The sequence below is a fragment of the Felis catus genome, chromosome A3, assembly GCF_018350175.1.
Source record: "Felis catus isolate Fca126 chromosome A3, F.catus_Fca126_mat1.0, whole genome shotgun sequence".
Lineage (NCBI taxonomy): Eukaryota > Metazoa > Chordata > Mammalia > Carnivora > Felidae > Felis > Felis catus.
In genome coordinates, this window is record NC_058370.1 from 103,180,413 (window position 1) to 103,206,952 (window position 26,540).

The window sequence follows — 26,540 nt, forward strand, 5'->3', positions numbered from 1 at the left end:
ATGTAGGTGTTGTCTCAGAGACAGAACTGGCATCCACCTGATATACCACCTTATAGAATATTGGAATTTTATTAGTTGTCAATTACTGTATGTAGCAGTGTTTTGGAGGTTAAGGAGCGTTTTTCCATCTAGAGCTCATCTACATCTTTGCAGTAATGAGCTGTACTGTAATAGATTGTGTTAATTAAAAGCTAGCACTCTTAAATTTGCCATAAGCATGACTTTTCCATGGCCAGGGTTATTCATGCCTTGGTTATGGTTTCACCAAAAATTGGAATTGGTTGTAGTTATATGTTTAAGTGAATTGGCATGTCAAAACTGCTGATGACATTTGATTTGATAGTTTGTTAGGTCTTTTGTGGACTGGTCTACTAAAAGCCGTATTTCAACTTCTGATGAGTTAGAGGTAACGTGTTTTTGTTTGTTTCATTCCAATATGCCAGTGATCCTTTAGGTATGCCTTTCATGGAATCTGGAACGCCCTTTGATATTATGATTACACGTACATCTATATAATATGATAGGATTAATGACTCTTTTGTTTACTTTTATGATCTTTATATTCTGGTTTTGACTCTAGAAGCTGACCAGAATGTGTTTGAATTCATGCAGAAATAATGTTGATATTTGGAACCCATGTCGAACTTCTATGAAGAAAGGGCAACAATGATTGCAGCCGGGGATTTGCAGGAATTTGTTCCTTTTGGTCGAGACCACTGCAAGCACCACCCTAATGCTTTGAACCTTCAGCTTCGCCAGCTGCAGCCAGCCTCTGAGTTATGGTCTTCTGATGGTGCTGCTGGCTTGGTGGGATCCCTTCAGGAGGTTACAATCCACGAGAAACAGAAGGTTCCATTAAGTTTCCCATTATATTTTTGAAATTAGAGTTATGTGAGCTATTTATAATTTAAGGTTACTCAGATGCAACTGAGGAATGAATATAATGCTACTTGGGGGGTAGAGATTCAGATTTGGTAATTACAGTAAAAGCTAGAATAATTACATTATTGTATTATGGTGTCATAGCTGTTTAGACATGTATAACTCATGATTTCATAATGGAAGTCAAATTCAGTAGTATGGTTATGGTCTATTTTGTTTTTATTTTTTATAAAGTTTATTTATTTATTTTGGGAGAGTGTGCCTGCCAGCGGGGTGGGGGTGGGGGTGGCAGAGGAGAGAGAGAGAGAGAAAGAGAAAGAGAAAGAGAAAGAGAGAGAAAGAGAATCCCAAGTGGAAATCCTGTGCTGTGCGCAGCCTGATGCTCAATGCAGGGCTCGAACTCACAAACCATGAGATCATGACCTGAGCTGAAATCAAGAGTTGGATGCTCAACCGACTGAGCCACCAGGCTTGATTATGGTCTGTTTTGAACCTCTTTCACTTTGCTTAGTATGTGGAGACCAGATTTCACGTTATTTGATGAGTAGATGGTAGAGTTAGAAATGGTCCCTGCCGCAAAAGACCTGGGTGTTTCTTCTTTTTTTAAAATTAAGTTAAATTAAATTAAATTTAATTAGAGAGAGAGTGAGCGAGAGAGTGTGCACTTGAGTTGGGGAGAGGGGCAGAGGGAGAGAGGGAGAGAATCTTAAGCAGGCTCCATGTTCAGTGTGGAGCCTGACATGGGGCTAGATCCCATGTCCCAACCTGAGGCGACATCCAGGGTTGGATGCTCAACTCACAGAGCCACCCAGGCACCCCAAAACCTGAACGTTTCTGGAGGAGGAAACAAATGCCATACAAATAGATAGTGTAGTAATTCTTAAATAGGGGAGTGAGATACAAGTGTGTGTCCAAAAATCAGTCTTTCCTGCCTTCCATTTTCTTATCCCTTTGGGATAACAAAATCTCAGGGAGGGGAGGCTTATGTATTTAGAAATCTAAACCTTTCTCACTCCCATTCATTTTGATGGGTAGGACAAGGGGAGGAAGGTGAGTGTATGTGTTGTTGTGAAACTGGGAAATAAGCATTGTGTATAAATTCCACCAGTGATTCCCACGTGTACTTCACTGCTCCCTTGCATCACCCCCGTATATGCTTAATATACCTTTTTTGTGTCCCGAGTATGTCGGTTTCATTTTTGGATCTATAGATAAGGTATAAGGTTTGTTGATAAAGTGTAACATTTTTGGCAGAATAATATATTAGTATAAGGCAGTTAATAGAATTTTTGAGTAAATTCTTGTTCATAAAATCCTGTAAGATTTACACACCCACTTTGTTAATCGGTGTCATCACACCTTCTAAGAGCTGGGTTTGGATTGTGTCTTACTCCAGAGAGAGAGTAAGAGACTTATATTTGGATGACCGTTTGATTTAATGTCTTGTCCCATACAATTGAGAAAGTGCTTTATTAACCTGTCTTAACGTGTATTAATTTTTAAGGAAAGCTGGCAGTTAAGGAAAGGTGTCAGCGAAATTGGAGAAGAAGTGGATTATGATGAGGAACTCTACGTGGCTGGAAATATGGTGATCTGGAGCAAAGGAAGTAAAAGCCAGGCATTAGCTGTTTATAAAGCATTTACAGTTGACAGTCCTGTTCAGCAGGTGAGTTGATTTGAATTTTAGCATTTGGTTGATTATTTAACACTTAAATACAACAAACTTTCGTATTAAAATGTAACAGAAATGATGGGGTGCCTGGGTGGCTCAGTCGGTTAAGCGTCCAACTTCAGCTTAGGTCATGATCTCATGTTTCGTGAGTTCGAGCCCCGTGTTGGGCTCTGTGCTGACAGCCCAGAGCCTGGAGCCTGCTTCATGTTCTATGTCTCCCTCTCTCTCTGCCCCTCCCCTGCTCATGCTGTCTCTCTCTGTCTCTCAAAAATAAATAAACATTGAAAAAAAAATTTTTTTTAATTTAACAGAAATGATAAAAACATAGCATAACGATCCCAGCAACTGGATGTATGTTTTAACATGTAGTAAAGATGATAGGAAAATAAAAATTTCATTTGTTTTCTATATCATCACCTTTTTTATGCTATCTTTTGTCAGTTTAAGGATAATCTTTAAACACTGTCCTTGATTAATTTGATTTATTGTAAGTAAAAACTTATAAGACATTCAGGGTACAAAAATATTTTAACACATGATGACTATGATTGCAGAATATCGAATAAAAAAGATTGGGCTCATAGTAATACTAAAAGAGTAAGGGAAAGGAAATCCGTAGTTTGCTATCATTGTAGTTGGCTATTAAAACTAATTCTAGGGGCGCCTGGGTGGTGCAGTCGGTTAAGCGTCCGACTTCAGCCAGGTCACGATCTCGCGGTCCGTGAGTTCGAGCCCCGCGTCGGGCTCTGGGCTGATGGCTCAGAGCCTGGAGCCTGTTTCCGATTCTGTGTCTCCCTCTCTCTCTGCCCCTCCCCCGTTCATGCTCTGTCTCTCTCTGTCCCAAAAATAAATAAACGTTGAAAAAAAAAATTTAAAAAAATAAAACTAATTCTATTCTGAAATTGGTAATTAAAAGGAAAGAATTAAACATTTGCCCTGCCTTTTTGGAAGACATGCAATTCATCTCCAATTAATGAAGGAAAACCCATATTTATGGTAGACCAGTGAATAAATAAGGGAATGGTAGAATTAGAAAATCACCATTTTTTTTAAAAATAAGAATTTATTTAATTTGTTTTTTAATTTACATCCAAGTTAGTTAGCATATAGTGGAACAATGATTTCAGGAGTAGATTCCTTAATGCCTTAAGATGTTTTCTTTCTTTTTTTTTTAAACAATTTTTTTAATGTTTATTTTTGACAGAGAAAGAGAGATAGAACATGAGTGGGGGAGGGGCAGAGAGAGAGGGAGACAACAGAATCTGAAGCAGGCTCCAGGCTCTGAGCTGTCGGCACAGAGCCTGACGTGGGGCTCAAACTCACAAACCGTGAGATCATGACCTGGGCCGAAGTCGGACGCTCAACCAACTGAGCCATACAGGCGCCCCAACCTTAAGACGTTTTCTAGTCCTTACCCTCAAAGATGGTTTTCAGAGGTAGGTAAAGATAGAGAAGGCTTACTTATCAATATGGGAAGGAAATAAATGGAAAAAAAAACCCTGAATATATTCCTGGACAGAATCAAGATACAAAATGAGTTTGACAGACTTGGATATAGAGTAAAACAAATGAAATAAGGCTTAGATATGGTTAGGATTAATAGAAAGGCTGGAAGCTGAATCAGAGATTGTTATAGCTGTAGAGATCCTGTTTTGAATTCAAAGAATTAATTGAATTAATTCAAATTGGAGAAGATGGACTTTAATAGTTTCTCACATAGAAATTCTCTGAAAAAGTTTTAGTTGACTGCATGTCGCTATGAACTGTGGCCTTTGCTGGACAGACATAAAAGCAGCAAACAAATCCATTGATATTGGCTGGCCTGATCACACTTGGAACATGGGTCTACTCTTTTTTTTTTTTTTTTCTTTTAATTGACATCCAAATTAGTTAGCATATACTGCAACAATGATTTCAGGAGTAGATTCCTTAATGCCCCTTACCCATTTAGCCCATCCCCCTTCCCACACCTCCTCCAGTAACCCTCTGTGTGTTCTCCATATTTAAGAGTCTCTTCTGTTTTGTCCCCTTCCCTGTTTTTATATTATTTTTGTTTCCCTTCCCTTATGTTCATCTGTTTTGTCTCTTAAAGTCCTCATATGAAGGAAGTCATATGATATTTGTCTTTCTCTGACTAATTTAGTTTAGCATATTACCCTCCAGTTCCATCCATGTAGTTGCAAATCATTCTTTTTGATTGCCAAGTAATACTCCATTGTGTGTGTGTGTGTGTGTGTGTGTGTGTGTGTGTGTGTGTGTGTATACACACATATATACACACATATATACACACATATATACACACACACACACACATCACCTTTTCTTTATCCATTCATCTGAAAATCACCATTTTTTAGCATCCAAGGTAATAACTGATTCAGGCAAAGATCGTAAATGGACACTAACACTTTTGGGTAAAAGGATATGACCATGGCACCAAAGTGTTGCCCTCTGGATTGTTTGTAATGTGGAGGGACAATATATCTCTACTTTGGAGGTATCTGTTATTCTCCACCTCAACCAGATTGATTGAGTTTATCATCAATGATAGTGGGACAGAGGAGTGATACACGCCTCCAGCTGTAATGCAGCACGAGGTATGGTGATGTCAACCTACTACCTTTTCTTCTCAAATACTTAACTTGAATATCTAGACCTAATTTTCAATTATAGGAAATAATGGGGACTAGAGGATCAATTTGTAAACTATCATGAGATGAGAAGTGGGTTGGAGGTGTAGATGAAACAAGAATGGCCAAAGGTTGATAATTATTGAAGCTGGCTGATGGGACTTATGTTACTTTGTTTACTTGATATATGTTTAAAATTTCCCATAATAGAAAATTTAAAGAAAAAACACCATGAGAAAACAATTGGGGGCACAGTCTAGATTCTGGTCTCTTTAGAAAGTCAGGGAGAAAGAAAAGAAGGTGGAGACTTGTCTAGATTAAAAGGAGACTAAAGGGACATCACCAAATGCAATATTTTTTGAAACTTGTTAAGTGAACTTTGAATCCTGGTTCTAGAAAATCAGCTAAAAAAGACAGTTTTGGGAAAATTTGAAAATTTGAAAAAGTTGCAAATGGAATGGATATTAAGTGATGTTCAAAAATCATTTTTTTCTTAGGCAGGATAATGGTTTTGTGGCTATATAGGAAACCATGTTTATTTATAGGAAGTGCATGATGAAGTGGTTTAGGGGTAAAGTGTCATGATGTGTAATTCAAATAGTGTCCTCTCAATCCCATGTGAACGCAAATGTATGTATATAAACAGATATGGCAAACTATTAATAATTTAGATTCAGGTGAGACAGATGTTCAGTGTAAAGAGAGTGATGGAAAAACATGACTTTGTCTAAATTCAGAATGGCTGTACTCAGGGTGTGGCTATGGGTAGATGCTGGAAGGTATTGGATAGATCCGAACTTAAACTCATATGTGAACCAAGGAATTTGTATTTTATTTTATTTTTTTTTAACGTTTATTTATTTTTGAGACAGAGGGAGACAGAGCATGAACAGGAGAGGGGCAGAGAGAGAGGAAGACACAGAATCAGAAGCAGTCTCAGTTTCTGAGCCATCAGCCCAGAGCCCGATGCGGGGCTCGAACTCACGGACCGTGAGATTGTGACCTGAGCTGAAGTTGGCGCTTAACCTACTGAGCCACCCAGGCGCCCCAGGAATTTGTATTTTATTTTTATTTATTTATTTATTTTTTCAACGTTTATTTATTTTTGGGACAGAGAGAGACAGAGCATGAACGGGGGAGGGGCAGAGAGAGAGAGGGAGACACAGAATCGGAAACAGGCTCCAGTCTCTGAGCCATCATCAGCCCAGAGCCCGACGCGGGGCTCGAACTCCCGGACTGCGAGATCGTGACCTGGCTGAAGTCGGACGCTTAACCGACTGCGCCACCCAGGCGCCCCAGGAATTTGATTTTAAACTGTATGCAGAAGGCAGCTTATCCCCTACTTTGCAAATGGAAAGTACATGATCAGTTTTGTATTTTGAGAAGTGATTAGTTTGGTGGGGGCATATAGGACTGACTGGAGAGACTTGCCTGGAATACTGTTTGGTGGTGGTTCAGGCGAAAGAGATCGGCGCCTGAAGACAATGGGGAGATGGAGGCGAGAGACAAGGCTGAGGGAAATAGGTAGAGAGGGGGCAAGCGACTTCTTAGATATTAGGGGTAAAGGAGACTGAAGTATCTAGTTTTACAGCCTGGGAGGGTAGAGTTTCATAAGAGGAAGTTGAGACTGAGGTACAGTGCAGACTTTGGACATTTTAGATTGGAGTGCAGCTCTGGTGCCTATTTTTCTCTGAACTTGTATTTGCTAAAATGTCATTAAAAACCCCTACAACTCAACAACAGCAGAACAAGCAGTCCAATTAAAAAATGGGCACAGGACTTAAGTAGACATTTCTCTAAAGATCTACAAATGGCCAATAAGCACATGAAAAGACGCTCAACATCATTAGTTATCAGGCAAATGCAAATCAAAACCACAGTGAGATACCACTTCACACCTACTAGGATGATGATTATTAAAAAAACCAAAGATAACAAGTGTTGGTGAGGATGTTGAGAAATTGGAACGCTGTGCATTGCTGGTGGGAATGGAAAGTAACCACTGTGGAAAACAGTTTGGTGGTTCCTCCAAAAGGTAAATATAGGATTACCATATGATCTAGGAATTCCACTTGTAGGTATATCCTCAAAAGAGTTTAAAGCAGGGAGGGGCGCCTGGGTGGCTCAGTTGTTTGTCTGACTCTTGATTTCGGTTCAGGTCATCTCGTGGTTCATGGGTTTGAGCCCTGTGTCGGATTCTGTGCTGACAGTGAAGACCCTGCTTGGGATATTCATTCTCTCTCTCTCTCTTTCTCAAAATAAATAAATTAACTAAAAAGAATTGAAAGCAGGGACTCAGACCAATACTTGTATACCAATATTCATGGCAGTGCCCTTCACAGTAGCCGGAAGGTGGAACCAGTCCAGGTGTCCAAAAACAGATGAATGGATAAGCAATGTGTGCTGTATACGTACAGAGGATTATTATTCAGCCTTAAAAAATGCAGGAAATTCTGATACTCCAACATGGCAAAACATTGAAAGTATGGTAAGGTAGACACAAAAGGACAAATCCTGTGTGATTCCAGTTTCATGAGGCTCTTAGAAGAGGCAAATTCATAGAGACAGAAAGTAGTATAAAGGTTACTAAGGGCAGGGAGGAGGGAGAAATGGGGAGTCAGTGTTTAATGGGTACAGTTTCTGATTGGGGTGATGAGAAAGTTCCAGAAGTAGATAGTGATGAGGTTGTACAACATTGTGAATGTGTTTAATGCCACTGAATTTGTACACTTACAGATGGTTAAAGTGGTAAATTTATATCTTACTACAATTACAAAAACATACAAAATGCCGTTAAACAATTTCAATAAGTGATTGTTAAGCATGCCAGTTGAAGTCTAATGGCTTTTCCTAGTTTGAATTTTACAAGCGGGGCCTTTAAGGAAAATGTTAATTTTTCTAAAGATTTTTTCTTTTTTCTTTTTTTTTTTTTTTAATGTTTATTATTTATTCTTGAGAGAGAGACAGAGTGAGAGTGGGCAGGGGTGGAGAGAGGGAGACACAGAATCTGAAGCAGGCTCCAGGCTCTGAGCTGTTGGCACAGAGCCTGACACAGGGCTCGAACCCACAAGCATGAGATCATGACCTGAGCTGCAGTTGGACGCTTAACCACCTGAGCCACCCAGGCGCCCCTAAAGACTTTTTTCTAAAGTGAGTCTAAGACAGTCTAAGAATGATTAGATCATTATGTAAGTCTGCAGTTTATAAAATAGCTTGGCAATTTTGAACTCTTACGATAACCTTTTAGCTTTGTATAGTAAGCTTTACTAATGTAATCACCTATAATAGAGGGTGGGCCATTATTGGAATTGACTTTTGCTGCAGGGCTTCTGTCCAGTAGGTTTTTGGATTTTCGTCTTCCCTTCTCTTTTCCTAAAACTTATTTGCAAACATAGTTAGTCTTTCCTTATAATATTTATCATTAAGTCTAATTTTATCATCTTTTTTGTTCCCGTGGTGTATTATATTGAGCTGATGAGGAGGGACAGGTATGATGTAGGTGTCATTGCTATTAGTCAGATGCCATTAGTGAATAGGTTATCATTTAGATACAGTTTTCTAAGGTAAGCATTTTGTTTTGATTTTAGGCATTGTGGTGTGACTTCATCATATCACAGGATAAATCTGAGAAGGCCTACAGTAAGTTTCTTTTTGAAATTTCATTTCATCTTACTCTAAATGTTTCTCTGCTTGTTTTTTTTTTGTTGCTGTTGTTCAAAATATGTAGTCACTAATAATAGTGGTTCAACCTATGCATTTTTATATGGTACATTAAAGAATTTGTGCTGTTGGGAATTGGCAGTTTCTGATTGTTGGGATTTTTTTTTTTAATGAATAAATCTTGTTGTACCCTTTTTTTTCAGGTAGTGATGAAGTAGAAAAATGCATATGTATATTGCAAAGCTCATGTATTAACATGCATAGCATAGAAGGAAAGGATTATATAGCTTCTTTACCTTTCCAGGTAAGTTGAGTGTTTCACTGTTTTTGTATTTTGTTGGAGAATATTCTTGAATTAATTGGTTGTAGAAGTATTGCTGTTCTTATATCTTGTAGTAATCAAGAATGTTATTTTTATTAATTTAAAGTAACCAAATTTTAATAGCTTTAATATACTATTTTTCCATCCTTTGCACAAAAAATAAATTATTTAATGAAGTAAATTGAATTATGGGTTTTTTCTCCTGAGAGATTTTTTCAGTTTAAAATTTAAAAAGAAATCATTTTGGAATATTAAAGCACATAAGCAATAGTAGTCTTTTTCCTGTTTCTCATCATCTTTTTCATGCCTAGTGCTATTGTTAAAATTTTATCACATTGTCATTTTGGTACTAGTATTAGCCAGTGGCAGGGATTTCTGATTGAGCTCTTGCTTAGATTTGATTTTGTCTTGGACTTAAAAAAAAAAAAAATATATATATATATATATGTGTGTGTGTGTGTGTACACATATGTACACATATATACGTATACACACATATATATATAGTTAATGATCATATTTGGAAAAGCTTTTATTAAATTGGAAGAAAATGTGATGCTCTATAGTTTCTTAAGCACATGTTATGAAGAGTAGTTTCTTTTACTTCTGTTTTTTCCTATCCTTTTACCTGATAGGTTGCAAATGTTTGGCCCACCAAATATGGGTTGTTGTTTGAACGAAGCAGTTCTACACATGAGTTACCTCCAGGTCCACCCAGGTATTCAGCTTACTCAGTTCAGTATATTATTGTTCAGGCTTTTTTGATGTTTTGAGGTAAAATTTTTCACCTAAAAGTTTGGGATGATGATAATTTCCATGAGCTCTATTTCTGACTTGGCACTGAATTATTTCTGCTTCCTCCCATCCACCTTACCTCATAGTAAAATTAAACAACCACATACTATAGATAAAAAGACTCAGTTCTTAGCGCTGTCATTTTTTCATTGTGTTACTTTGGGCAGGTCATTAGAGCTTTCTTAGCTTTAGTTTCCTTACCTGTTACAGAAGTATGATCATTTACTCTTAGGATTTATGCAAAGATTAAATGAGCTAATGTATGTAATCTTGAAATAGGACTTAGTACATATTAGGTGTGCAGTAAATGGTAGGTGCTTATTAGTAGCATCTTTACCTTGTCTCCCTAATAAATTGTGAGCTTACTGAAGAGCATGAGCATACAGTACCTGTCATAGCCTGGTACAAGTAGTGGACACTTGTATGTATGTTTGTATGTATGTATTTTTGAATGTGTATTTCTGAGAGAGAGATGGACAGAGGATCTGAAGTAAGCTCTGTGCTAACAGCTTTAATCCATACAGCGCAGAGCCTGACATGGGGCTTGAATCCACCAACTGTGAGATGATCATGAACTGAGCGGAAGTCGGACGCTTACCCGACTGAGCCACCCAGGCCCTCCCCCCCACCCTTTTTTAAAAGTTTGTTGACGGTTTTTAAAAAATTGCTTAAAGATTTTAATCTTGCTGTGTTTAGATAGAAGGTCTGTTTTTTTTCTCTTCTTAAAAGTCACTCCTTAAAACAATGCCACCTTTTTATTTACTTGAAGTTTTCCTTCCCTTTTTGTTTTGTTTGTACTTCTTTGTAAGTTGGTATAAGACACTAAATTTCTTTCTTAGTTGTCAAAGACACACTGCCACTAAGAGAGGTTAAAAAAAAAAAAAGACTGCCTTATGCTTATTCATTACTCTGTTCTGTAATGTGATGACTGCTGTTTGGAGATATTCCCTGGGCTGTACTGATTTCCATCAGAGAAAGAGAGAGAGAGAGAGAGAAAGGGAGGGAGGGTGTGTGTGTGTGTGTGTATGCACAGAATTACCATGTATAAGAGGAGGGATTTCTAGGAATGAAATAGAAGATACTGGGAAAAGTTTAGAGCGTTGCTTTTTGAGGCGACAGGTTTCTAGTTGCTTGTGGAATCTGGAGAAGGTACTTTTTTGCAGGCAAAGTGTAAAATTTGCATACAAATGGAATCATTTTGTGTTGGTGATTGATTTATATCTGTTTATTACTAGAGAACCTTTACCCACTATGTTCAGCATGCTGCATCCACTAGATGAAATAACCCCACTTGTTTGTAAATCTGGAAGTAAGTGTATTTTTATAAGTTCTTTCATAGAGCTTTTTTTTTGAGTTTGGGGGATAGGAAATTGAAGGAACTTTATATGAAAATTGGGCTTGTTTTATAGAAATAATATAGTTTAAACATTTTTATTATGAAATTTATACTAAAGCAAGATCTTCTTGAATACCATGTTTTAACAGTTATTCTTTCATTAAAAATAGGACCTGTATGGGGCGCCTGGGTGGCTCAGTTGGTTAAGCGTCTGACTTTGGCACAGGTCATGATCTTATGTTTGTGGGTTTGAGCCTTGTGTTGGGCTCTGTGCTGACAGTTCAGAGCCTGGAGCCTGTTTCAGATTCTGTGTCTCCCTTTCTTTCTGACCCTCCCCCATTCGTGCTCTGTCTCTCTCTGTCTCAAAAATAAATAAACATTAAGAAAAAAAATAGGACCTGTAATCAATCAGGAATATTGATATACTTGCTAACCTACCTATAGATGGCTCTGGACTCTGTTCCTCAGTAATTAATAAGTAAATAAATAATACTTTGATAAACTTAAGTTTTTTGTTGTTGTTGAGGAAAAAATTGTAGTTTATTCAGCATGTATGTACTGTATAATTTTAGTGATTCACTTTCTCTGTGCATAATGAAATAATTTGTTGAGATGCAGAACTTTTAATACTTGTTACAGGTATTTCTAGATGCTTATTTTAATAATTTAAATGTGACCAAGTATGATAAATAATTGTAAATAATGAGGACTTGAAAACTGAAAAAATGTTTATATATGTATATTAAAAAAATTTTTTTTTTAAACGTTTTTCATTTATTTTCGAGAGACAGACAGAGCACAAAAAGGGGAGGGGCAGAGAGAGAGGAAGGCACAGAATCTGAAGGAGGCTCCAGGCTCTGAGCTGTCAGCACGGAGCCTGACATGGGCCTTGAACTCACGAGCCGTGAGATCATGACCTGAGCTGAAGTCAGTGCTTAATTGACTGAGCCACTCAGGCACCCCAAAATGTTTATATTTTTTGACCAATTTGGGACTTTATCCAAAGCACACAATATGAAATTTCATTGAAGTTGTAATCTTTTGTATCAGGGCTTGGCAGACTACAGCGCATGGGCTAAATCCAGCCAATAGCTTGTTTTTGTAAGGCTTATGTTTTTATGTTTTTAAAGTTTTTATGTTTTTAAAGGGTTGTAGAAGAAAACATGCAGAAATCAGTACGGGTCCACAAAGCCTAAGCTATTTATTCTCTGTTTTTTGTTTGTTTGTTTTTTTTTTTTAGAGAAAAGCATGTTAGTAATTCTATATTATATTGGTAACAGTTACAACCTAAATAAATATGTTAGAGTCTGTGACTGAATGGTGTGAAGCCATTATTGATCATATTTTTGAATAATATTTAATGATTTCAGGAATTGCTTACTCATAATGTTAAATAGAATATAAAACTGAATACAGTATGATTCTAATTTTGTAAAAGCATAAAAAGTTGTTACATATATAGGAGAAAACACTAGGAGGAATACTCCCTAATATGTTAATAGTAGATATTTTGAGATGGTGAAATTATGAGTGGTTTTATTCATTTCTTTATGAAATACTTCTTATTTTTATAAAATAATTATTTAAAACTTAAAAAATATTTTAACTGAGAGGGAATCATTGAGGAAGCTGGCTAATAAGGTTATAGAAATCAATTCAGGCTACTATAGAAGTAAAAGCTAAACTCACTAGGAAAAACTTATTTTGCATATACACTCAGTGTGTGTGTATATATATATATATATATTTTTTTTTTTGCATATATACTCAGTAAATACTAGTGTACTGTTCAACTCTGTTAGAATAGTTATTATAAAGGACAGATTTCATACAGAAGAAGAACAGTAAAGCAGTGAAACTTGGCAGAATATTTGATTGCAATTTTCAAATCAGTCAGCTGTTGAGTAGTCACAGACCTTCTACCTGTGGCTGATTTAATGGTGAGTAGGCACAGATTTTCATCATTGGATTGCATGTATGTGGAATTGAAACTGGTAACACTCTTATCTTTAATGTATTTTGAGGGAGTTGGTACCCAAAGTAAATTTATTAAAAATTCAGGGTGGTTATATAATTGTATATAATTATATACAAAATATATAATTATACATAATAAATACATACAAATATATATTATATGTAAAATACATATAATTATAATCACGGATTTTGTGTCTTAACTGGCTTGGTTTCTCTTTAGGAGTTGCATGAAGTTTCTTCATAAAGAACTGTCTCATGAAATTCCTTGGTCATTTCTGTTTTATCTTTAAGGTCTTTTTGGTTCATCAAGAGTGCAATATGTTGTAGATCATGCAATGAAAATTGTTTTTCTCAACACTGACCCTTCCATTATAATGACCTATGACACTGTTCAAAGTTTGCATTCTGTGTGGGCTCTCCGGAGAGTCAAACCAGAGGTAAGGATAGAGGCAAGTCACTTGTTAATATGAAAGGATTTTAACACTGAGAACTTCCACATGTATTTGGAAGAATCATTTGTGAAATGGATTGAGCTTCTTAGGAAAAAAAAATATTGTGTCTTTAATAACTGGCTTCTACCCTGAATTCTCACCAGGAAATAACCCTTTTGATCTAATTATTGCCTTTTTTTTCCCCCCCTTCTCATCATTTTGACTTAAGGAAGAGAATGTTGTCTTAAAGTTCTCTGAACAGGGGGGAACCCCACAGAATGTGGCCACTAGTAGCTCCCTCACAGCACACCTCAGAAGCCTCTCCAAAGGAGATTCCCCCGTGGCTTCACCTTTCCAGAATTACTCCTCCATTCACAGTCAGAGTCGCTCGACCTCCTCACCCAGTCTCCACTCTCGTTCACCTTCTATTTCCAACATGGCAGCTCTAAGGTGGGAATTAAGTGTGGAAGTGTTTCCTTGTTTTAAACAAGATATCCCAAGAAAGAGATACTTTCTTCGCAAACTTTCTCTTAATGTTTTGAAGGATTTAAAATTTCTGTTGACAACTCTTGGGGTATTTTTTAGGGAAAATAGCTATTATCCCAGTTGTTTTACTTTTGCTAAGACATCTAGGTCTCCTGGCAGTTTTATAAAATAAGTCCTATTTAGAAGCTGCCTATTGTCATCAGATTGGTTGCCTCATTTCTTCCACTGAGTGACAGCAATTTGATGAATATTAGTTGCAAATATATGTATGTATTTTTTTGGTCTTAATTTGCATTAGCATTTTTGTTTTTGTTAATATCTATCTGGTAATAGGGGGCATAGTTTTGTTGGTATGTACATGTCTGAATATATAGGAATGTAGTTGGACCTTTTTTGAATAATATAAACAGTTCATTTTCTAAGACAGAAAAAGAACTCAAGCTTCAGTTTTTAAAAGGATGAATTCTAACAAGAATTTTAAATCTTTAGAATATGTTAATGTGAACCATTTAATTATTCCCTTAAAAAATGTTTTTCTGACTGGGATTAAGCCATGAATGCCCTCGGTACATAGTTTTGGAAAGTATGATTGGAAACCGTGTTCTGTCAGCCTGCCTTATTAACTGTGATGCCCTCTCTCTGTTTATTTTGCAGTCGTGCTCATTCTCCTGCCTTAGGAGTGCACTCTTTTTCAGGGGTGCAGAGGTTCAACCTTTCAAGCCATAATCAGTCTCCAAAGAGACATAGTATTTCTCATTCTCCGAATAGTAATTCTAATGGCTCCTTCCTTGCACCAGAAACAGAGCCAATTGTTCCTGAACTTTGTATTGACCATTTATGGACAGAAACGATTACTAATATAAGGTTTGGAGTATATATTTTTATATCCAAAGAAAATTGTTGATATAAGTCTTAGAAATTACTTGGTATTTTGCCTCAAGTTTCCTTTTAATTTTTTAATATAATCAGCTGTTAATATTTATAAAAATACAGAGATAAATGTTAAGGCTACATCAGTTTCAATAGAGGATATTAGTGATATTAAAGTGATTATAAAAATACTCTTTTATCATTTCCTATTTCTTCCTTAGTAGTAATAATCTCTCAGATTTGAGGTGTTTGATGTTTTAGAGAGATTAATGATGTTTCTGTAGATTAAGAAACCTGGGCTTTTATAGCACTTTTTTTTAAAGTTTTCTCTTTATGTTGGTTGAGTGTCAGCTGTTGTTTTTGGGAAACACAACTCAGACGTCTGTTCTTTGTGGTCTCCTTTTATGTTCTCTTTAATCATTTATTAATTCAGCCCACTCCAGTGTGTGTGCTACTGGCTGTGGGTTCACAGGCAAATTGGTCACTGTCCCTGTTCAAAAAGAGACAGCTAAAGGATGGTGACACAGAGGCAAGTGCCTACTCTTTGGTAGGGCTTTGGGAAGATGAATAGGTATTTGCCAGGTGGGAAAGGGAAGAAGGGCACATAGGCAGGGGGATCAGAAGTTCAGAAGTATGAGTGTGTGGTATGTATAAATACTCTCGCTTTGCTTGTGCAGGAAGGAAGGGCAAGTGCTGAGAAAGGGGAGGCTTAGAGAGAGAGAGATTACCCTTTACAGATGGTCTGTTTAATGAGGGCTGTTAAGGAGGTGCTTTATGTGTGGGTCATAAACTCAGGGGAAAGAGCAGAGCAATAAATGTGGAAGGAAGTTGTTGGCTTATAAGTGATGATTGAGGCAAGGAGGTGGATTGGAAGTTAAGGAGCGTGTGGAAGTTGGGTTCCTGGAGGGCCTGTGGATGAGCTTGCAGTTGCAGAGGTTCTGGAAGCTGGCATCATGCAGTAATCCTGTGCACATGTGTATAGGCCTCTTCCTAAGGAGAAGGTTTAAATACTCAGTATATGCTCATACGGGCTCTCAGACTTCCAAATAGTTGATCAGGTGGTATAGAGTCAGAGGGCTAGGGACTGAAATGTTGGAAACTTAAGTTTTTGGAAGTGAAAAGAGAAAAGAGACAAAACTGCTACAGAGAGACAAAGTGGGAGAGCGCAGGTGGGAGAAGCAGCAGAGTTGTCACGGGAAATAAGAGAGAGCCTTTCAGAAAGAAAGCTGCCAGTATTGTCAGGTGCTGGTGAGGTGTGGCACTAAGAGATGAGCTCAGAGAGGAGGTACCTGGATGGCAGAGAGTTCACTGGTGACCTTGGCCAGAGCCCTTGGAGAGGGATTGTGGAGTGGAATGCAGTGGAAGAAGTAAATATGGACTGGGGGAGTGAACGTTGACATACAGATTATTTTAAGGATTGCCTTTGAATGGGGATGAGGAAGCAAAAGAGGGAGTGTCAGGGTCAAGGGAGAATTTTGTTGTTGCTGAATTACATTAGAGAAAATTAGTCTTCGTGACTAAATATCTGTCTGCATATCCCTAAAATGTAAGGACATCTTACCTAACCACAGTGCCATTTTTATACCCAGCCAATTAACAGTAAGTCCTTTATATGATTTAATATTCAGTCCATCCTCATGTTTCAAGATTTTTATCTTAATATGAAAGAGTAGGCTGTAAGGAATATACCCAAAGTAGGGAAAGCATTAAAAAAATACAGGAGAGAGGAAATGATGAATGGAACGAGGAACCAGAAAGGAGCACAAGTGGAGACATTAGGCTTTGGGGGGGGTGTTGGGGGGAGGTGGGCGGGTAGAGATGAAAGATGGGGATGGTTATCAGATACTTAGGGCAGGAGATTGGGCTCAAGCCTTACAGCCGCATCTTCTCTGTGAAACAGAAGGCAAATGCATTTTCTTAGGGGTTAGGGAATGGGTATAGCTGGAGAAAGGTAAGGCTGTGAATACAATGTTGAAGTAGCTTCTCTGTTTTTGTTTCTTACAAATAAAAATTTCCTACATTTAAAAATCATTGTCTTTACATATCTATTGGCAAATTGAAAATATTGCAGATCCTTATTTTACAGAATTATGGTTTTCTGTGCCACTCCAGAAAGAAATCATTGGGAATTAGAGGTATGGTTTTAAAAAGAGGGATGAAGTAGAGCCTAATCTGAGAGGAAGAAAGGATAGATAGGAGAGGTCATGTTATAAGAAGTCTGACCCTTTATACCTTACAAGGGATAGGAATTCAAGTTTGCATTGCTTAGCAGTAGATAACTTTAATAATATGGAATTAAAAAGGTCACTGATAATGATTAAATTTATTATAATTTATTCCCCCAAAAAGCTGTGGAATGGACTCAGAATCAGAGAGCTGAAAATCCTAGAGATCGTTAAGTTCTTTTTTTTTTTTTTTTCAACGTTTATTTATTTTTGAGACAGAGAGAGACAGAGCATGAACGGGGGAGGGTCAGAGAGAGGGAGACACAGAATCCGAAACAGGCTCCAGGCTCTGAGCTGTCAGCACAGAGCCCGACGCGGGGCTCAAACTCACGGACCGTGAGATCATGACCTGAGCCGAAGTCGGCCGCTTAACCGACTGAGCCACCCAGGCGCCCCGTGAAGTTCTAATCTTAGAAGTGTTTTTTGGGTCTTCACTGTAACTGCTTGGCCTGAGTGGTTTTAAGATTTCTTGCAGAATATTTTCATTAATAGTTACCATGGTAGATTTTGGAACCAGCGTTGACAGTCACTTTATTACCATATCTACTACAGAGAGAAAAATTCACAGGCCTCAAAAGTGTTTATTACGTCTGACCTATGTGGGCAGAAGTTCTTGTGCTTTTTAGTGGAGTCCGAGCTCCAGTTACGGTAAGTGCATAGATTTCCCATTGATTCTGTGTAAGTAAACTTAGGGCTGCTTTTTCTTCTTTCCCTTTTTTTGACTTAAGTAGCTTTACTGAAATATTTTACATACCAAAAGAATTAACATGTTTTAAGTGTACAGTTCAGTGATTTTTAGTACACGTACAGGGCTAACGTAGCCATCACTGTAATCCAGTTTTATAACATTTCTGTCCCCTTAAAAATATCCCTTGTGTTTGATTTGCAGTCTGCTCACTCCCAACCTCAAATAACCACTTTATAGGCTTTCTGTCTAGTAGATCTGCCTTTTCTGGAGATTTTATAGAATCATACAAAATGTATTTTTTTTGTGGCTGACTTCTTCTTTCACTTAGCATAATGATTTTTAGGATCTACTATGTTGTAACATGTATGAGTTCTTTATTCCTCTTGCTGTGCAGTAGTCCTTTGTGTAAATATACCACATTATGTTTATCCATTCATTGGTTGATGGACATTTGGTTTGTTTCCACTTTTTGACCATTGTGAATTATGCCCCGATGAACATTGGAGCAGAAATCTTTGTGTGGACATCTGTGATTTCTTTTTTCTTGAAAAAGGAGTGAAATTGTTGGGTTGAATAGTAAATTCATGTTAACTTTTTAAGATACTGACAAACTGCTTTCCAAATAGGCTGTGCCCTTTTGTATTCCCACCGGCAATCTATGAGAGTCCCAGTCTCTTTATTGTGGACAACATCAGATATTGTCAGTCTCTTTGTAGCCATTCTAGTGGGTGTGAGTGTTTTTAATTTGTATTTCCCTAATGACTTACGGTGTTGAGCATCTTCTCATGTGCTTATTAGCCATTCATTTATCTTCTTAGGTAAAATGTGTATTCAGATCTTTTGTCCACTTATTTACCTTTTTATTTTGAAATAATTGTAAAACATAGGCAGTTGTAAAATAGTAGGGGGGGTCCTGCATACCCTGCACTCTATTCGCCAAAGGTAACCTCTTCTATAACTATAGTACAATATCAAAACAAGGAAATTGACATTAGTACAATCCACAGACCTTATTGTAAACCTTGTCAGTTTTACATGTACTCATTTGTGTGTGTTTGTATGATTCCATGAAGTTTTCCCACATGTTGGTTTGTGCAAACACCATAGTGAAAATACAGAGCTTTTTTATTACTTCAAAGATGTCCTTCATGCTGCTCTTTTATAGTCCCATACAGCATACCCACCCACCCCCGTCCCTGACCCCTGGTGACCACTAATCTGTTCTCCACCTCTATAATTTTGTCATTTGAAAATGTTATATAAATGGAATGATACAATATGTAACCATTAGAAATTGGCTTTTTCCAGTCATTAGAATACCTTTGAGCTTGGTACAGCTTGTTGCACATATCAGTAGTTTGTTTCTCTTTTTATTTTAATATTTAGCTGTGTAAAGTTTCAAGAGAGTAATGATAAAACTCAGCTCATCTTTGGCTCCATCACCAACATACACGCGAAGGATGCAGCTCCAGTGGAGGTAAATGCAGGCACATTTCTTGAGAAGTTGAAAATCTTTATGTTTTATAATTGCACAGATTGGAAAATAAAATTTTTGTCTTTTTTTTTTTTTTGCAGAAGATAGATACCATGCTGGTCCTTGAAGGCAGCGGAAACCTGGTGCTGTACACAGGAGTGGTTCGGGTAAGTAATATAGCATTTCATCCTTTTGTAGGACAACCTCCTTGATTATTATTTTTTAATGTTCATTTGTTTAATATTTAATATGATTACCCCCTGGTTGTAGGATTTGGCAGAAGATTTTTCTAAGAGTTGAAAACATGGTCTCCAGTTTAGGTTGGTTCTAGTTTGGAGGCCTAGGACTCACTGCCATTAGATGGATTGGTGCTATGAACCTGGCATAGATGGGGAACCTTTAATGAGTATAGATGGATTATTAAAAAAAAAAAAGTTAACCTGAAGTTTATAAAGGATGTAGTTCTGAGGGGCGCCTGGGTAGCTCATTTGGTTAAGCGTCCGACTTCAGCTCAGGTCATGATCTTGCAGTCAGTGAGTTCGAGCCCTGCATCGGGCCCTGTGCTGACAGCTTGGAGCCTGGAGCCTGCTTCGGATTCTGTTTCCCTCTCTCTCTGCCCGTCCCCTGCTCATGCTCTGTTTCTCTCACTCTCAAAAATGAATAAATGTTATAAGAGACTCTTAAAAACTGAGAACAAACTGAGGGTTGATGGGGGGTGGGAGGGTGGGTGATGGGTATTGAGGAGGGCACCTTTTGGGATGAGCACTGGGTGTTGTATGGAAACCAATCTGACAATAAATTTCATATATTGAAAGAAAAAAAATGAATAAATGTTAAAAAAAATGTAGTTTTGAAACTGATGTATGGGTAGCTTTGTTAAGTCTCAAAGTTTTTGTAAAGTTTCATTAAATGTATAGTATGTTGGCCATACATATATTTTTTAACAGTTGTGACATTTACATACAGAATAATATAAATTTCACAAATTTAAATTATGAAATTTAAATACGTGTATATAATTTGAAGAATAATGAAGTGACCCTTCATGTAACCACTACCGGGTTAAGAAGTAGAATGGTGCCAGTATCTTTATAGTCTGCAGGGTGTTCCCTGCCTCCCTCTGGACAGACACCATCCTGGCTTTTGTAATAAATCAGTTCCTTATTTTTATTACTAGCTTTTTTGCAATTATCTACATGCCACTAAGGAGTAAATTGTTTAGTTTTCCTTAAATTGGAATTTTTATATAAAGGAAATCATACCATATATGACTTCATTCTTTTGTTCAACATTATTATAATTTTTAGGTTTATCTATGTCAATGTGTAGCTGTTTACTCATTCACTGTTACATAGTAGTCCTTTGGTTTTACCAAAACTTTTACCATTTTACCGGCACTAGTATTTGTGTTACTTTGGTTGTTTCCTCTAATGCTTTAAAAAAAATTCTTACACACATCTCTTAACCTTCTGAGTCTATGTGTATCCATCTTGGCCATGTGGTGCCAAATTGTCATCCAAGGTTTAAGTTGTACCGGTTGTACTGGTCTACAACGTCTCCCTTTACTCCTTGCCTCCAGTGGTGTGTGAGTGTTCTGAACGCTGCTTTATATTCTTGTGAATCCGTAGTTCTGTTTGTATTTTTTCTTCTTCTTTTTTTAAATTTGTCTCCAAATTTGTGCCTTGTTACAGCTGGTTAGAATGGAAGTCTAGGTACCCTTCTTGGCCATTGCTGACATTGTTTCACACATGGCTCACTCAGAGGCCTGCACAGGATTTCATACACATATTTAAGAAATCCTTTTCGGGGCGCCTGGGTGGCGCAGTCGGTTAAGCATCCGACTTCAGCCAGGTCACGATCTCGCGGTCCGGGAGTTCGAGCCCCGCGTCGGGCTCTGGGCTGATGGCTCGGAGCCTGGAGCCTGTTTCCGATTCTGTGTCTCCCTCTCTCTCTGCCGCTCCCCCGTTCATGCTCTGTCTCTCTCTGTCCCAAAAATAAATAAATGTTGAAAAAAAAATTAAAAAAAAAAAAAAGAAATCCTTTTCTCTGATTCTTTCCTTTCCATTTTTCTTCTCACTTCCTAGTTGGGACAGAGAGGAGTTACTGCCGTGTTATTGCAGGGTGGGGATGGAACATAGTGCCTCACCCACAATTTCTGTGGACGATGGAAGGGGAGAGGTATGCTGCCTTATTGTAGAATAAGGATGAAAGCCAGTGCTCCTCCCCCTTCATAGCTTTTGCACACCTTGGGGAGGTGCAGACGGGCTGCCTCTTGGCAGTGAGAGCAGCACTCTGTCCACAGTCTCTGCCCCTACAGTTCCTGATGAGGAGGGAAGGAGATACCACCTAGTTATGCAGGCAGCCATGCAAGATAGGCTTGGCTCACTGTCCCTATGCTGGGGGAGGAACGCCACCTGCAGAGAGAACAGTAGAACTCTGCTCTTAGTCTCCAGACCACAGCTGCTAATAAGGAGGAGCCTGAGGGCCATGGTTTTTTTTCCTAGTGTTTTCCTGGAGTGGGGCAGGCATGGTGAAGATGTTTCTGTCTTGCTTGGTCACTGTTTTCTTGACACTTTGTCTAAAAAGAGCAAGGTTTACCTGGGGCCTCTTGGTTTGCACCTGTGGCCATTTCTGGGTTGCAGGCCCCTTGAGAGCTTAAGACCTGCTTATGGAAAGAGTGAAAGAAACAAAAATGCCTAGGGAATCATCCTAGGTTTTTCCTGTTTCTTTGGCTCCTAGCCAATGTATTCCATTGTGTTAACAATTTTGTGCAGATTCTGTTGTAACTAGTGGGAGGAATAGCATGGAAGGTGCTTACTCTGTATTTTCATTAACGTGAGGTCTCAAAACATTTTAAAAGTTTTCTTAAAAATGTTTATTTATTTTAAGAGAGAGAGAGAGCGTGAGCAGGGGAGGGGCAGAGAGGGAGAGAGAGTGAGAATCCCAAGCAGGCTCTGCACTGTCAGCTTGGAGCCCAAAGTGGGGCTCAAACCCACAAACCGCGAGATCATGACCTGAGCCAAAATCAAGAGCTGTAAGCTCAACCGACTGAGCCACCTAGGCGTGCCCCCCGCCCCCCGACCCCATAGCTTTTTAAAAACTTTATATATACTGGTTCTCACTCTCATTTTGGTTTTTAATCCTGGAGATTTTGCTTGGGTGATGTTTATAATTTTATTAGCTTTTGAGTAGTATATTGACATATATGGATATTGTTAGAATTTCACTTAAATTCTGAATATTTCCTTTGAGGCTTGTTGGGAATTTTCAGCCTGTGTGGATGTGAATTTCTGTTGTGTTTTTCCTGAGAACCCCATGGATAGCTAAGATAAAGTTTTTTGAAGAAGAAATATTTGAGAGTTTATGAAGGAAGGCACATTATGAGCTCGAGAGCACAGTTTGGATTATGTTAGATTTAATTTCTGGAGCAACACTCAGCCCACTTTTTTAGCCCCTTGAAAGTAATTGATGTCCATTCTCTGCCTGGAGATTTAGTTAACAAGATTACTGCTTATAGTCTCTGAAAGCTTCTGTCCCTGCTGTCTCTACCACCAATATGGTAGGAAAATGCATAGTATATGGAATTTTGTACAACGTTGTGACTGTATTAGCATTCACCTTCCTTCCTGCCAGAAGGAAGTCATCAGTAATGAAGAGAAGGAATCAGACCAAGAGAAATGATACCAAGATATTTGTAGTTGGATGGTGGAATCTAATACATTACTAAAATTTTAATTCTTTTTGTTTTCTAGTCGTGTTTGGTGTGTAAAATTTGGTATGTCAAAAGAAATATATACTTGTGTGCCATAACACTTTGTTTAAGGGTATGATGCCTTAAAGCCAGTATTTTTGTCCACATCTTTTCATTGCTTACAGGTGGGAAAGGTTTTCATTCCGGGGCTGCCAGCTCCTTCCCTGACAATGTCTAACACAATGCCTCGGCCCAGCACTCCACTTGACAGTGTCAGTACTCCTAAGCCTCTCAGTAAACTACTTGGATCCTTGGATGAGGTAAGTAACGAACTAGGTATCGTCAAAAATTAATAGTGTTTTGTTTTATTTTATTATTTTTAATTTATTTTTAACGTTTTTATTAATTTTCAAGAGACAGGGAGTGAGCAGGGGAGGAGCAGAGAGAGAGGGAGACACAGAGTCCGAAGCAGGCTCCAGGCTCTGAGCTGTCAGCACGGATCAAACTCGCGAATCGCCAGATCATGAACGGAGCTGATGTCAGATGCTTAACTGACTGAGCTGTCGAGGCGCCCCCCCCAAATTAATAGTGTTTTAAGGAAGTTTGGTCAGGGGCGCCTGGGTGGCTCAGTCGGTTAAGTGTCCGACTTCGGCTCGGGTCATGCTCTCACAGTCTGTGAGTTTGAGCCCCGCGTCGGGCTCTGTACTGACAGCTCAGAGCCTGGAGCCTGCTTTAGATTTTATGTCTCCCCCTGTCTCTGCCCCTCCCCCACTCATGCTCTGTCTCGCTGTCTCTCAAAACTAAATAAATGTTTATTTTTTTTTAATTTTTTTTTTTTGGTTTTTAATTCATAAACTTTATATTTTTTTAATTTTTTTATTACATGAAATTTATTGTCAGATTAGTTTCCATACAACACCCAGTGCTCATCCCAAAAGATGCCCTCTTCAGTGCCCATCACCCACCCTCCCCTCCCTCCCACCCCCCATCAGCCCTCAGTTTGTTCTCAGTTTTTAAGAGTCTCTTATGCTTTGGCTCTCTCCCACTCTAACCTTTTTTTTTTTGTTCCCCTTCCCCTCCCCCATGGGTTTCTGTTAAGCTTTTCAGGATCCACATAAGAGTGAAACCATATGGTATCTGTCTTTCTCTGTATGGCTTATTTCACTTAGCATAACACTCTCCAGTTCCATCCATTTTGCTACAAAGGGCCATATTTCATTCTTTCTCATTGCCACGTAGTATTCCATTGTGTATGTAAACCACAATTTTTCTTTATCCATTCATCAGTTGATGGACATTTAGGCTCTTTCCATAATTTGGCTATTGTTGAAAGTGCTGCTATAAACATTGGGGTACAAGTGCCCCTATGCATCAGTACTCCTGTATCCCTTGGGTAAATTCCTAGCAGTGCTACTGCTGGGTTATAGGGTAGATCTATTTACTAAATAAATGTTTGAAGAAAATAAAGAAGTTTGGTCAAAAATATTAGTTCTTCCCATGGTTTTTTTCTGTTTTAAAAATGACAGAATTGGAAGTTTAGCTAATACTTGTAGAATATATATGTTTTCAAACACAGATTGTTCAATACACATACTGACCTCCTTTGTGATGTGGAAGGTACCACAGAGATGAAAATAATACATTCTTTTTCATCTAGGAACCTCATAAATTGATTTGGGTGGAACAGACGTACTGTCTGCATGAAAAATGATAATTTAAGGTAGAGTATTGAGACGTACAAATGAGGAAGAGAGAGTAGCACAGCAGGTTTGCCGATAGGGAGTTCTGTCCTGATGGGTTGATGTGGCAGAACCAGAGGCTTCTATCTGAGAGGTGTGTCTGACTTGGTTTGGACCTTGAGGATAAGTAGGATATCTGTAGATGGAAAGGGGTATTTGGGGTAAAGAGGAATCATATAGGCATGGGTGTGGAGACAGGTAAGTGCTGAACATTTTTTATGCATATTCATATTTTTTTTTTCATATTCATATTTCTGTCTTGTAGCATGCAAGACTCAAGTCTGTGGAATGAATGAATGCTTATAAAAGTACAAGTAGCCTGGGTGGCTCAGTCGGTTAAGCATCTGACTCTTGATTTTGTGAGTTTGAGCGCCGCATTGGGCTCTGTGTTGTCAGTGCAGAGCTTGCTTTGGCTCCCTTGTCTCCCTCTGTCTCTGCCCCCCCCCCCCCCCCCCCCCGTCCACTCTCACTCTCCCTCTCTCAAAAATAGTTTATTTTATTATTATTATTTTTTTAATGTTTATTTTTGAGAGAGAGAGAGAAGAGCCAAAGCAGGCTCTGTGCTGACAGCGGATAGCCTGATGTGGGGCTTGAACCCACGAATTGTGAGATCATGACCTTAGCCGAAGTCGTACACTTAACCGACTGAGCCACCCAGGCACCCCATAAACAGTTCATTTATAAAACAAAAACAAAAAAACAAAAACATACAAGTAGCCTGTTGGGTGGGGTAGGGTAGGGAGTGGGTAATAATAACTTGTTTTTGAGTCTATGTGCTAGGCACTGTTCTAAGTGTTTTTTATGTATAAACTCATTTAATCCCTCAGAATGGGTTTGTTGGGAAGATACTGGTCCCCATTTTACAAATGGGTACATAGAGGGATAAGAAGTTACATGTCCAAACTCATATAGCTAGTAAATGTTAGAGCTTGATTTATACTCTTACTAACACGCTCTTAAAGGCAGAGAGGATGAAAAGGTTTTTATTCTGAATGCTATCACCAGAAGATTTTTTGAGGTTTTGAGGATGGAATTATAAATGTTAGGATCTGTGTTTAATTTAATTTAGTTAATTAATTAATTGGATGTTTGTTTATTTTTGAGAGAGGGCGTGCGCAAGAGAGTTCCGGGGGGACAGAGGATCCAAAGCGGGCTCTGTGCTGACTGCAGAGTGCCAGTGTGGGGCTCGAACTCACAAACCCTGAGATCATGACCTGTGCTGAAGTTGGACGCTTAACCGACTGAGTCACCCAGGCACCCCAGGATCTGTGTTTTAGATGTTTGTCTTTGAACTGAAGATAGACCGGTGAAATTCTGAGTGTTTTCTGTGTTCATTCAGGAGGTGGGAAGAGGGTTGGAGTTATGGCAGCATATTGGAAAGGAGGAGAGTGACATAAGAGATCTAGAGAAGTGGAAATGGCAGAGTCTGTCAGAGATTGCTTTTGTGCTGTGCTGGGGAGACGTGCTGGGGAACAAGGGTCAGAGTTCTCTGAGCAAGCTAGGTGGATACCCATGCTTACCTAGAAGCCTGGAGAAAGGAGGTCTGTATTTGAGAGACATTTGGGTGCAGATGTGTAGGGGAAGTTCAAAATGAAGTGTGGTACCAGCAGTTAATTGTGTCAGTTAATGTTTAGGTCCTGGTTTTATTTTCTAAAT

At 38.4% G+C, this 26,540-nt stretch overlaps 1 protein-coding gene across 5 annotated transcripts in view; it reads left to right on the top strand.

Annotated features, from left to right (window-relative positions):
* Positions 1-26,540, top strand: part of ANAPC1 (anaphase promoting complex subunit 1) — a 96,172-nt gene that overhangs the window by 1,400 nt on the left and 68,232 nt on the right. For 4 of the 5 annotated variants that reach the window (XM_045054572.1, XM_003984262.6, XM_045054574.1 and 1 more), the window contains exons 2-14: positions 613-849; positions 2,387-2,548; positions 8,775-8,826; positions 9,051-9,151; positions 9,805-9,887; positions 11,200-11,273; positions 13,572-13,717; positions 13,941-14,161; positions 14,852-15,061; positions 17,845-17,940; positions 19,367-19,457; positions 19,556-19,621; positions 23,331-23,465. In XM_045054572.1, the coding sequence (XP_044910507.1) occupies positions 637-849; positions 2,387-2,548; positions 8,775-8,826; positions 9,051-9,151; positions 9,805-9,887; positions 11,200-11,273; positions 13,572-13,717; positions 13,941-14,161; positions 14,852-15,061; positions 17,845-17,940; positions 19,367-19,457; positions 19,556-19,621; positions 23,331-23,465 (1,650 nt within the window). In that variant the 5' untranslated portion in view covers positions 613-636. Of the gene's footprint in view, positions 1-612; positions 850-2,386; positions 2,549-8,774; positions 8,827-9,050; positions 9,152-9,804; positions 9,888-11,199; positions 11,274-13,571; positions 13,718-13,940; positions 14,162-14,851; positions 15,062-17,844; positions 17,941-19,366; positions 19,458-19,555; positions 19,622-23,330; positions 23,466-26,540 lie in introns of those variants that run through there. The other variant, XM_045054575.1, reaches the window with a different exon arrangement.